Here is a 13,302-nt window from a genome sequence, read left to right as displayed (position 1 = left end):
CAGCTTTTGGGGAGAAAAAAGGCTTTTTTTGTTTTTTGGTAGTTCACTGGATGGTCTGACTCTGGCAGGTTGTCTGGCACACAGCGTGGTTAAAGATCCCAGATAATCTAAATAAGCTGAAAATGAGGAATGCAAAAAATGAGTAGAGTTATTATTAGCCAAGCATTAAAACTTAATAAAAAATCCTTCCCTGTTTTATTGGGGTGGGAGGTGGTGGTGTCAGGATTAGTTACCTCTGGAATAGGACGGGGTTTCAAGAATAAAACCCATTAATGTCAGGATTTCACACAGAGCAAACACACTGGGTTTTTTTTTCTCTGTGATATTTCTGTGCTAAGGAACAGATTTTCTCTCTCACAGCCTGGCTGCTGTTAGGGACCAGCTCTGCCATGCTCTGGAGCACCCTGGCTCCATGGAGGGGACATCCCAAGTCAGCCCAGTTATGTGGCCATGGAAGCCTCAGCAGGTACCACCAACTGGTTTGCAACTGGTGGAACCCAGCACTGCTTACCCTTGTGGCTTGCAGCCGTCTCCTGTGCTGCTTTTGAAATTTGGGAGCAAAGCTCAGCCAGAGGCTCAGTTATAAACCCAACGGTGTCACAGACAGAGGAGCATTAGCACTGAGCTCCCAGACATGAAGGAATTCCAGGGATTCTCCGTTTGGGATGTGCTGTCACCATCCCAGGTGATGGTTTACAAGCACAAATGTTTAGGTGGGACCTGCTGGCCTCACTCCTGGCTCCAGCTGCAGCAAATCCCGGGAAGGGGCTGCCCACCCTCCCACCCAGCCAGCACCCCCACACCCGTGGGCAGCTGCACTTCCAAGGAAGGTGCAAACCCCCCCTTTGCCTCTCTGGGTCTCCTGGCAGTCAGACTAGGAGATCGTATCTACACAGCGCTTGAAGAGGAACATTTATGGATGCAAAGGTTTATTATACTTAGTGAATAAAGCTGATAACGAAAAATCAGTATTTTCCATGAGGGAGAGGGAGAACTTTCCACAAACTTCAATGAAAACTCCTTTTTTTTTTTTCCTTTTTTTTTTTTTCTCACAAAAACCAGACACTTCACAAAATTAATTTTGTCAAAATATAAGTTAAGCATAAAACTGGTGCCTTGCCCCCCACGTGAGTGCTACCGCTGCTCTCTCTGGTACCCGCGCTGTCTGTTACGGAATGGAAAGCACAGCTTATGTCAACAGGATTGAAAGATGGGGGTTTTTTGTTGGTTTTGTTTTTGTTTTTTTTTCTCTTTTAACACCCAAAATTTAGATCCCGCTCCGGTGGCTGATGGCACTGACCTCTCTCGCACAGGGGCTGGGGCGAGGGGCAGCGCTGGGGCCAGCAGCACCCAGCGGGGCTCGACAGTGGAGGAGAAAGCCCTTTTTGTTATACAGTGTTTATTAAGTAGATTCAGTCTTATATATGATATACAGATTCGAAAGAAAAAAAAAAAAAAGGATTCCACATACTTATGAAATCAGTGCATTTAGCAAGTAATACCATGGAGATAACAGCTCGATTAACAGCTCATTGGTCTTTGTTAAGTGAGGGGACAGGGAGTTGGCCTGTGCTAATCATTCCACAAACAGAACAGAATTAAGTTGCATCACATATATAATAGACACACATTCTAAGAATTAAAATATTAAGCCACATTTACTGGAAAAATCCACAGTATATAACACAAATAACTCTTATCAAGCTCGTTGAGGAGGAAGTGCTCATCTGCTTAAGAGCCACATGAAGTTGCATAGGTGCCTATCTGCAAAAATATCATTTCCAAAGGAATCAATTGATTAAGCAATAAAGTGTCACCTTAAAAGCTGGATTAAGTGCCATACGCTTTCTGAGTCCTCGGGAAAGCACCAGCTTCCCAAAGAGCCTCTTCTGCCTCGTTGGGAGCCCCCCGCCTCCCGCGGGACCGCGCTCCCACCCCCCAGCCCAAACCAGTGTCCAGGCTTGGGCAAGCTCACCCCTTCCCTAAAGTATTCCCAATTCTGCTGAGGAGTGTTTTCCCCCTGTTCCCCTGTGTCAGTTGGACCCTGCGAGGAGCTGGGCAGCGTCCAGGCGGGAGGAGGAGGAGGATGGGGAGGCAGCAGCACTGCCAGGATCTGGCGCTTCAGAGCTCCGGATCAGCTCCCGATTGGAATTGCAGCCAATCCATACGACTATTGGGAAAGAAAAAAAATACAACAGCTTGTGCAAAAACCCAAAATTGCTTAAAGAGTGTCTAGTTTGGTGGGGTGTCCCTCGGGGCAGGCGCATGTCGGTGGGCGGGTGAGGCTGTGGCTGGGTTAAACAGACGAACTGGGTGAGGGGCAGCTTCCTCTTCAACAGCAGGTCTGGCAGAACACACGGGGGCCGGGAGTTCTGTACATGTAAACAGTACACTTTCACTGAGTCCAAAATTAGGAGCAAAAATACAAAGGTTCACATTGGTCTTAGGTAGATACAGGCGAAGAACTGAGCTGTGCAGCTCCGAAACAACCGAACAAAAGTTTCTAAAGCACCACTAAATTATATAAAAATCAGACCATGGACGGATTGTAGTTGGTGTCTGGTGAAATACTATGCTACCTTGTAAAAAGTTTTACAAAAAATTACAAATCAAAAGTATATTAACCCTCTGAGTTCAAAGCAGCATTTTTTTTTTTTTTTCATGAACTGGTACTAAATCCGACGGCCACTCCGGGAGGGAAGTGGCCCTTGGGATCAGGGAGGTACAAGTTATGTCTGCTCGCAACCCCGGGAACGCTCTCCCATGGAGAAACAGTGTCATGGGAACCGCACATCCAGGACAGGGTGGGTGTGTTAAAATAAAATAAAATTTAAAAAAAAAAAAAAAATCTATTTTCTTGACCAGTGATCAGCTTTTCTTAACCAAACCCAAGACCATCCAGACCATTTGCTAACCCAGCATTCTCCTTCCACCTCTCAAGATATCTGGAAAGCCGGTGTATTCTGCTCCTGCTTGTTCCTTCTCGTTGAGAACCCGGACTAGCAATTCCTGACCCCGTCCTGCCCAGTGAGAGCGCAGGAATGTGGCTGTGAACAGTCCTGGAGCACAGGGAGCCGTGGCGGAGCACGGAGCAGCTGCAGAGCACGGAGATGTCTGTGGAGCTCATGCCAAAGGAACCGTTAACGCTGCGGCTCACCAAAAAAAAAGAAAGAAAAAAAGATCCCTGACAGAATATCGGAGTCAATCCCGTTTGTTTCATAACTTGTCCCAGATGTGGCTGTCACCAGGGCTTTGGGAATCTGAGTCTGTACCATTCAGCTGCAGGTTATGAACATCAGGTGCTGGGACAGGGCGGTGTTGGGCACCCTCCTACGCGACGCAGCCTCGGTGTCCTCTACAGCAGTTTGACCACGTGTAAGAGCTCCTGAACTTCCATGCGTGCCAAGACAGGTTCAGAGGTGATCGGGAACGACAGCTAAACCTCGGATAAATAAAACTTAACCCCACTGTGGCTGTTGGTGGTCTGTCCATGAGCTCCCAGGTTACCTCTGCTTCAGTACGCTGATGGCAAACTTATGGCTAAAGGTTCCACTGCCTCTGCCGGGGAGGGAGGCACCGGCACGGGTGGGAGACTGCGGAGAGGGAGAATCCCGGGACAGCGATTGTCTCTGCCTCTCCTGCCTGAACGGTAAGACTTTCACAAATGGCTGCAGTTACAGGTTTTGTCAAAGGTTTGTTACTTCATGGTATTCACACAAAAATAAATATTTACATAAATTCCAAGTATGGGAGGATGCAGTGGACAAACCAAGCAGGCTTGTGAAGTGCTGGGGAAAGCGTGAGTCTGAGCCCTGGCTGGGGGCTGGCATCCCCAGGGCCCCCACCCTGCGGGCAGGAGGGGACGGGTGTGGCCACGATGCTCCCGGTTCCAGCACCAGCTCAGGTCTAATGAGCCGCCACCTCATCTCTGCACCCCGTGGCCAGGGGCTGGGTCCCTTTTCTCCAAATGCTACGGAAAGGTTAAGGTTTGGGGAAAACAGTCAATGCAATGGTTGATCCCTTCTGCTGCCGGGCCAGGCACACCTGGCATCAGGAGCCAGAACCTTTTCTGTTCTGAGACTAAGAGCAGGGTAAAGTTTTGCTTCTCTTCCAGTGTGTGGAGCATCATGGGGTACAGAGGGTACAGGGGAACTGCCCGGGCCTGCTCCTGGCCAGCCCAGCTGCTGCTCAAGCCCATGTCAGTGGCGTTGGCCCCTGGAGCAGCAGCCCCCGTCTGCCAGCTCCAAGCGGCCAAAAAATAAGCTAAAAGCTGGCTCCAAAGAGAGAAAGTTTCTACCTACAAAACAGCTTCACACTTATCGAATTTCTGCCTCACGGTGCGGACTCCAGCTGGGCGGGGGGGCTGCGGGGGTTGGGGAGCAGCAGGACCCCCGCCGGTCTCTGCACAGCTCCAGAGCACGTGGCATTGCTGGGCTGGGCTCAGCACCCCTGGCAGGAGCGAGGTCCCTGGGTTAGCAGCACTGGCAGTAGGTATTGCACTGAGCAAAACGAAGTGCATCATGGGGGAGAGGGGTGGAAACGGGGCAGAATGGTCATCGGACTACGGTTCTTCCACACTTCGGGAACTGTGGGCTTGTTCCAGGACTGTGAGCAGGGAGCGGGAAAGACTCCTGGGCCCCGGAGAGGACTTTGTCAGTTCTGCTGCTCAATGCTGCCCGTCTCTCCCGCAGGAGCGAGTGGTCACGGCACCAACTCACCTTCTGGGTGAGCCCTGGCGCTGCCCTGCCTCACACCCCGTGGGTCCCCAGCGGTTTGTCTCCCGGTGCTCCCCCGGGGCTGGTTTGGGACAGAGCGGAGCGGATGGCCAGGCACAGCAGGACCCCAGCCGGAGGTTCCAGCCTCCTCGGCACGATCCCCATGTCTGCGACACTCACCGTCCCCCAGGACCAGCACGGCCAGTCCTGGAAGAAGCCCACAATGGAGTGTGAGGTAGAGTACGGATGGTGACCGCAAGACAGTGTTTCTCAGGTATCTCCTTCCTTCCTTCTCTTATCTGCAATGACTTAAATGAGTGCGAGATGTCCTTCCAGCCGGAGGTCTGCTGAGCTTGCCGAGTCTCTGCGGGAGGTTCAGACCCCGCTGGTGCTGTGGAACCCTTTAGAACGAAGGCCTAAGCTTGTGCTGCTGTTCAGCTCCCACCTACGCTCACTGGAGGCTGAGCAGCCTCGATATCAAAGGCTGGATGGCAAACTTGCTCCCTGTGGGACAAGGGTTCACCAGAGAAACAGGCAGAGCTGCCTGGAAATTAGTAGTGTAGTGATATGGAATGTGTTATTTCACAGGAATAAATTCCTTCTGATCAGACAGACAAAAAACTGGCAATCTGTACAAACTCAAAAGAATCCATTTTCAGAAAAATAAATTACTAAGGGGAGAGGAGGGTCCATTTCTCAATAAATATGTGATTCAGCTCACCTAAGACTTGGAAATTATCCGGGGATGGGAATCTAACATTTGGGTCCACAAAGGTTATTCTAAATACATCTGCAGCCCCAAACCTCCCCAGGCTCCCTTCTGCCCTTCAAAGTCCCACATCCTTCCAAGCTGCAGGGCTGGCTTCCGGTCGGCCGGACGCACGGGTGTTGGTACGCTTCCAAAACGTGTCCTTGTGCCTGAAGTCCCAGGTGCTTGGAGTGTAAAACAAAACAGGTCTTTTGAATTCCACCTTCTAAAAACTACATGTACCCGCGGCGTGGCGGGAGGACGATGGTGGTCCTGAGCAGGACATCGCCGGGAGCCTCTTTCTAGCAGGTATAAATTGTCTTCTCGACCGAGGAGCGACGCAGACACGGGGAGTCAGTTCTGCTGTAAAATGAGGTTTTCCAGTTCGTCTGCAGACCGGAGCAGGAACGCCGCCGACTCCCGGTATCCGGCGATGAGCTGCCGCACGGCGCTGATCTCCGTGGGGCTGAGCTGGGCCGCCTGCATGCCCCGGCTGGTGCTGTTGGAGGGGGCCGTGCTGGAGGCCCCACCTTTCATGCTGAGATCGGTTGGACCTGCCAAGGAAAAGTGAAAGGGAAGCTGAGCTTCTGCTGGGTGGCCCAACACAGCCGTGGGACACCAGGGACACAAGGCAAGGATTGGGCACTGTGGCCATTTGCAAAACAGGATGGGAGAGTTCAGCTCCCCCTCCGAGCCCAGGTGGGTGCCACTGGTGATGGTGGCAGGGAGGGGAGCACATCGCCCCGGGCGGGATGGAAAGCATCCAAGGAAAGCAATGCTGGAGCAGCGAATGCTGCGGGAGGAGCAGCACCAGCAGAAGTGTTCCACGCCAGGAGAACCAGTGCTTCGAAGTGGGGGAGGAGGAGGAGAAGGTGGAGGAGGAGAAGAAGGAGGAGGAGGCTCTCATGCGAAAGCAATTTCACTGGACAGAAAAGGCAGCAGTAAACGGAGCCCATTTCCCGGCTCACCAAGGGGGAAGGAGCTGGGAGCAGGGATGTGGGCTTGAGCAAGAATTGCCTGAGGTGGGGGATGGAGGGAGAAGACACTCCTGGGCAGCAAACCCCTGCAGGCCTCTGCTCAGAGGGAGGAGAAGATGCAGCTCCTTGCAGTGTGCTCTTCCCTCTGAAGGACTGGGCAAGAGCTCGGGGAAAAAAGAATTGCAAAGCAGAGGTTTAAAAATCCACTACAAACAAGCGAGGTGAGGTGCTGCTGGGTGTTGCACCCAGGGCCTGTCTGCTCCTCCTGGAGGCTGCTCAGCGACCTTCCTGCACATCTGCTGTCTCACAGAGCCAGTGGCTTGGCCAGGCCAGAGGAAGGTGCTCAGCAGTGGGGGGCCAGGGTGCCTGTGCTCCTCTGGGGAGGAACCATTGCTGCGAGGATTAGGTCTCAGCAGCTGGAGGCCGGGACGGGATCTTTATTCAGGGTTAAGAAGCATTAGGAAGGGATGATAAGAGTTAATCCCAGACAGGCATCTCTCAGGCCTCCGGAAATCACATCCTTCCAAATCCTGGCTCCCGTCAGGGGCGGGCAGGGGCAGGGCAGGAGCCCAGAGCGCACCAGGACAGGCAATGGCAGCCTGGAGATTGCTGAAGGACTGGCAAAGACTCCAGTCTCTCCTGCCACCAGTGCTGCAGGGCAGAACCAGAAGGAACATTTGGCCTCACCCCATACCTGTCTCCCCAGGTGCAAGGGAGTCATCAGGCACAGAGGAGCCTTCCTGTGTGCCCTGCTGAGGCCCGGGATATTCCGCTCTGTTCACTGGCTCCTAACCTTAAGCCCTGCCTGTGCTCTCCTTCTGCCTTCCCGGCCTGCAGCATCAGTCCTGTTTTCCCAGCTGTTGTTCCCAGGCAGTCCCCAGCCCCTCAGAGCCCTCCTGAGCTGGCTGTGCCCCCAGCCCCCAGCCCCATCCGTCCCTGAGAGCGGAACGGCTCATACCAGCAGCAGATCAGGGCAGTGATAGGCGCCCGCTCCTGTTAATGATTAATAGCTGGTACAGATTCTCTTTTTTTTTTAAGTGACACTCCTTCCCTCCACCAGTGCCACTCAGACCGTCCTTCCCAGTGCAGTTCAACAATTAACCGTCTGCTGACGAGGTGAGCTGAGCCGCCAGGCAGAGACCTCTGCCAGCTGCAGGACAAAAGGGGATTTCGGAGCAGCTCTTCCTCCCCTCCAGCGGCCAGCTCAGTCCCACAGTGTGGGCTGCCAGGAGCCTGTTGCACACTGCCTGGGCATGGGGCAGAGCAATGGCTGGGTGGGCTCCCTGTGCCCCTGCAGGCCCCAGCGTGGCCACTTACCATTACTGTGGTTGCCCGTCTGGAGGGAGGCGGGGGGCTGCAGGCTGCCCCCCAGGGACCCGTAGCCACGGTAGCTGTAGTTCAGGCTTCCATTGATGTAGACCGGGTCTTGGGAGTAAGATGAAGCTGGCAGTGAGTAGGAGGAGTGGGTGATGGCTGTGGAGTCTCTGGAGTGCTGCTTGTCTAGAGCGATCGGTTCGTCCTGCACAGGGGAAACACAGACTTACTCCAGCAAGGAGCCTGGTTCTCCTCTGTGGCCAGTGGGAGGGACAGCACAGGGATGCCTGATCTCCTGTGGCTGCAGCATGGCCAGTTCCAAACCAGCATCCCCACCCCCGTTGGCCTGAGTCTCAGGACACACCATGGGGCTCTGTTCTGCAGCCTCTCTGACTTTTAGAAACAAGACTCTTAAAAACTCTTTTCTAAATTGCACACAAATGTCTCTCCCTCATCCCACCAGGGATGAGGGACACAGCCAGTTCCATCCCTCGCCCACCTCCAACTGCCAGCACCGTACCTGGGAGGTCTGGTAGATCTCCAGCCGCATCCTCTTGGCTGCTTTCCGCGTTTCGCTCTCACAGGCGGCGGCCAGGATGTTCTCTGCCATGGCCGAGGTCAGGTGAGGCGGCGTGGGCCTGGTCTGCAGGACACAAGCAGAGAGTGTGCTCAGGAACCTGCTGCCCCAGCTGTGGTGGTGAGCAGGAGGGCACTGGGGCAGCCACTCACCATCTCCATCCCGTTCTTCTTCATGCGGCGGCAGGACTTGAGGTAGGTGCGGATGCGCTTCCGCGCCCGCTCCTGGAACTCGGGGAACTGCCGGCTGCACGACTCGATGATGGCCTGGATCTTCTCCTTGGGCTGCTTGGAGATGGGAACCATCCGGTCCAGGTTCTCATCCACAAAAAGGCGCACGAACATCTGCAAAGGAGAAGACAGGCAGTGGGAACCCCGAGACGGGAGGCAGGCAGGCTCATCCTCCCCACGGAGCCCTCCTTACGTTGAAGGCCTTTAGCCTCTCCGGGTCCATCCCCTCCGAGTCATTAATCTTATCGTTGTCTTCATGGTCATCATGGTCATCGTCATCTTCATCAGCCGTGGGGGCCCTGCCGACAGTCAGGTCCTCGGGGCAGCCGCTCACCTCTGTCTTGATGGAGTCGTAGCTGCCCGAGCTGTACGGAGGGGACTGAAAGGAGACTGTGGTTACCATTGAGAGCCCTCACCTGATGCACCTGCCCCTTCTCCTTGTCTCACTGCATCTGTCCCCTCTCCTGACGGCCCCCTGCAACTTGGGAAGATGAACCCATGGCCAAGCTCCCCTGAGCATCACCTCCTGCCTGCCTGGGACAAGGGAGCCTGTGATGGCCTGATGGCCCAATGGCTGCTTTGGCTGGTGGGACCACGGCTCTGCCTCATCCTATGGGAAACACTGCTGGACCCAGCAGGAATGGGCTTCTCCTCATATGGTGGCCATAAGGTAAGGGTGAGGTGAGCCCACTGCAGCACCCAGCTCTGGGGCAGGTGGGGTGTGGGGGATGTCTGTGGCTCTCCCAAACCACCCTAGGCCATACCTCTGCCGTGGTCTTCACCGCGTACTTGACCCTGCTGCGCAGCCCGTCGGCACTGCAGCTGTCGGACTGGTAGGAAGGGGTGACGTGGGCAGGGGTGAGCTTGTCGCAGAGGTTGATGGGCTGGTCGTCAGCGGAGGCGGTGAAGTCCATGGGGGCCGCGGTGCCATTGCCGTTCATTTCGGGGAAGGCGCTGTCGCCTTGCGTGCTGCTGGAAGTGGAGGGGTTCAGGGTGGAGGAGCCATTCCCGCTGCAGCTCTCTGACGAGGAGTCATCTGCAAGGAAGGACATGTGGTCACCCCCGTGGCACCCTGTGACTGCTTTCCTGAGGCTGTTCTGGGCTCACTTGGTGGCTCAGCTACCACACGTGCCACTGGAAGCCAGGCTGGCACTGCTGTGCTTTGGGCCCTGGGATGCAGCAGCTGGAAGTACAGATGCTGGCACCCACAGCTGCAGGGCCACTGTCACATGGATTCACTCCCTCATCCCTCCAAGCACACCGGACGCTGCCGTGCCCCATGCCCGAGTCACCCATCCCTCCGCAGGTGACAGTCCCTGCGCCTCCGCCCTCGGCCACGGTGCCTGGGCTTGAATAAGAACTTTGGAATTTGGTCCTTTTAGGTTTCTGTTTGCATTGCAGGGAGGAGAAAGGGGCATTGCCTCTCCCCGCCAGGTCCCTCACCATCCTCCTGGCCCAGTTTGGGGCTGGGTGCGGTGAGAGGTGACGAGTTCCAGCACTGGTGGCTCAGGCACATGCTGCTGTACAGAGTTCTGGGGTATAAGGATGACACACAAGGACAAGCTCACTTGAGTGGGAAAACACTGAATCCACAGTGCCTGGAAGCAGCATTAGCAGCTCTGCTCACAGCAGGCACACCACCCAATGAGGTTCCTCCTCAGCACACTGCTGCAAGGAGGGGACAGGGCGGCACCATGTCCTTCCTGTCCCACTCAAAGCCCAAGTGACCTACACCCTACATGGACACTCCTGTTCCCTGTTTCCACATGTCCCAGAGCCATCCCCACGGCAATGGCATGGCCTTCCCCCACCACCCAGACAGGTCAGGAGCTCAGCAATGGCGGTGCCACGCACATCCAGTGCACAGCCTGGCTCTGCTCAGTCTCGGTTCTACTCACACCAGAGCTCTTGGCACCATCGCCCTGCCTGTGCCCACTCCCACCGTGGTGGTTCCTGAAGGACAGCCCAGAAACGACAGAGAGCCTGGCACTGCCTGCACCCACCTTGCCTGCACCCTGCCAGAGAGCCCAGCCCTGGGGCCAAGCACAACATTTCAAATTGCTCAGCCCGTTCCCCTCCCTCCCCCTCGCCGCAGTAAATCCTTTATTTCATTAGGTGCCTCCGCGAGAGGGAAAGGGCAAAGCACGTGGGAGCCGCTTCCTGCGCCAGCGTGCGCCGGGCGGCGAACAAAGAAGCTGTCGGCAGCAGCGAGGAGCAGATGGCCGTCCCCACACCCGGCCCGGGTGCTGCAGGACAATGGGCCGGGGCTGTGGGGTGGCCGCGGCACCGCGCCGACAGCTCCCGGTGCATGGGCACCGGGTCCAAAGGTGTGCGGGCGCAGGGCGGCGGGACAGTGCCCGGCTGCTGCCACTCACCCTCCTCCTCCTCCCCCTGCCAGCACCTGCAGGAAACTTTACTGCGAGGCTGGGCGAGTGCTGCGGTGACCCTGCGGCAGCCCAGGACTTTGTATCCCTTAAAATAAACAGATTTGAGGACACTCGGGCATCGGAGCCGACCGTGGGGCCGGCCGGGGTTGCCGCCGCGTGTCCCCAGCCGCCCTGCCACGGGCGCCAGTGCTCACTGCCCTGCCTCACGCCTGCGCCAAGGCGGCTCCTGGCCCCACGAGCCCCTAAATTAGAAGGTCCCCACTGGAGCTCCCCGCTCAGTAGAGCTCCCTCCCCCTCCTTTCCCTTGCACTGATCCACTTATTCGTCTGAGCGATGACCAGAGCTGACCTAATCCCCGGGGTGGTGTTTATGTGCCGGGTGCTCTGGGCCAGCAGCAGGCGTCACCCTCCCCACCACAGGGATGGCTCCTGGCAGAAGTCCTTGCTCTGGGTCAGGACGCTGCATGCCAGGGAGTGTGGGGCTCTGGAGGGGCTCAGCAGCCAGGGGCACCCTCCAAGTCAAGCCTTCAAGAGGAGGTCTGGTCTCCTCTCCCTGTGATGTGGCGGTGGGGCTGCAGTGGGTGGCTGCATCCCAGACCATGGCCCCATGCACTCCTGCTGCTGGCTCAGCTGTATCTGGAGGGGCAGGAATCTGGGGGCACTGCCACCTCCTGCCCCCACACCCTCCTGTCCCAGGGCACTGGTCTGGTGCTCTGAGCCCCCACGGGTTTTGCTGTCCCTTGGCACGGGTGCAGGAGCATTGCTGGCTTGGCTCTGGCCCCAGCAGCAGAGGGCAGGTGGTTGGGGGCACAGAGGCCTCCCTGCCCAGGATGGCGGCCGTCCCTCCCCCAGCTCTGTTCTCTGCGCCAGGGGAGATGGGGCTCCCAGAGGGAGGCTCCAGTCTCATCCAGCGATGCCTCTCAGAAGGATTAAGGAGAATTACTCCCTTGCGTGGAGGCACGAGCTGCAGGCAGGGCCCTGCCATCAGCCCGGGCACAGCCACAGCAACAGCGCTGCACCACAGGGCCAATCGGCACCGCGACCAGGCCGAGGGCAGGGACCTCCCACAGCTCCTCAGCAACCCCCTCGGCTGCCTGCACCAGTGGAGCCAGGGGCCTGCCATGTGACAAAGGGGACCTGGAGAGACATCACCTGGGAGAAGAATAAGCAGATGCCCTGGGCATCCCCAACTTGCCCTGGGCATCCCCAAACCTGCCCTGCACATCCCCAAACCTGGGCATCCCGGGCATCCCCAGCCTCCTCTGGGCACCCCTGCAGGGACGAGAACATCCTCAACCTGCCCTGATCAGCCCTAATCTATCCTGGACATTCCCAATCCACCTCGAACAACCCCAACCTGCCCTGGGCATCCTTATTATGCCTTAAGCACCCCCACTCCTCCCTGACCATCCTGCTCTGCCCTTGCCCACCCACATCCAGCCTCCCCACAGCCCCCCAGCTCTGCCCCCCATCCCCGGCTGCTGACATCAGGCGGGATCCTGGGGGTGACGTCTGGACAGCCCAATTTCTCCACATCTCAGGTTTTCTTTTGTGTTGCACAGAGCACACACAGCAGCTGCACGTCAGGTTTCTGCCCGACGCTGCTGCATTTATGAACCCTGGGTTTGCTACCGGCAAAAAATATTGCAAACAAAGAGGAAGGTGTCTCTAGGAACCTGCCAGGTGGGATAAGAAAATGAAATGGGAATTTAATATCAGTGACCAGCACCTACTAAAAGAACAATTTAGTTTATACCAAGGATGGACGTACGTAAATAATGAGGTTTGTAAACCCATGGGCTACAGATATTTTCTTATTTTCACATTTTTATGCTTTATGCTCTCCCAGAAGCTCTGCACACAAAGTGGGGGTTATCTCAGTATTGTGAGCAGAGAAATGGCCACAAATTCAGACTGGTGAGCGCTTGGGTCTGAGCGGGAATGGCCTCAGCCAGCTTGAAAACAGATGAGCTTGGGAGGGAGCTGCATTCTCTTGGTTGGAGCAGATGGGACAGGGACAGGGACGGGGACAGTGCTGCTCCCTGGGCAGCTTTGCTGGGGTATCTCCAGCCCACAGCCAGCCCTGAGAGGAGCTGGGACACCTCTCAGCAAAGCAGGACCTGGGGGAGAGGGAGCAGGAGTGCTCCCATCTGGAGTGCAAGAATCAGGTTTAGGCTCCTGAACTGCTATGGCAGGGTGCTGAGCAGCGATGGGGCCATGCTGGCCACGCTCTCTTTCAGTAAAACCCGCCAAGCTCCTGAGCTTGGAGAGGTTTTCCGCATCTCCCAGCAGTGCCCAAAGCACATGTCAGGAGCAGGGCTCCGGCAGCAGCAGGCGAGCAAGGCCAGGCTGTGC

General features: G+C 56.3%; 1 protein-coding gene across 6 annotated transcripts in view; it reads right to left on the bottom strand.

Moving 5' to 3' along the window:
* Nucleotides 1-912: 912 nt before the first annotated feature.
* Nucleotides 913-13,302, bottom strand: part of NOL4L (nucleolar protein 4 like) — a 63,101-nt gene continuing 50,711 nt past the window's right edge. For all 6 annotated transcript variants that reach the window (XM_027721764.2, XM_039384902.1, XM_027721765.2 and 3 more), the window contains 6 exons: nt 9,326-9,597; nt 8,755-8,940; nt 8,484-8,675; nt 8,275-8,397; nt 7,758-7,959; nt 913-6,017 (listed from right to left, as the gene is read on the bottom strand). In XM_027721764.2, coding sequence (XP_027577565.1) covers nt 5,818-6,017; nt 7,758-7,959; nt 8,275-8,397; nt 8,484-8,675; nt 8,755-8,940; nt 9,326-9,597 — 1,175 coding nt within the window. In that variant the 3' untranslated portion in view covers nt 913-5,817. The remainder of the gene's footprint in view (nt 6,018-7,757; nt 7,960-8,274; nt 8,398-8,483; nt 8,676-8,754; nt 8,941-9,325; nt 9,598-13,302) is intronic.

The sequence above is a fragment of the Pipra filicauda genome, unplaced genomic scaffold, assembly GCF_003945595.2.
Source record: "Pipra filicauda isolate LSUMZ 115617 unplaced genomic scaffold, ASM394559v2 scaffold385_size793830_pilon, whole genome shotgun sequence".
Taxonomy (NCBI): Eukaryota; Metazoa; Chordata; class Aves; order Passeriformes; family Pipridae; genus Pipra; species Pipra filicauda.
The sequence above is the reverse complement of the archived record's forward strand: the minus strand, read 5'-3'. Positions and strand labels throughout refer to the sequence as shown.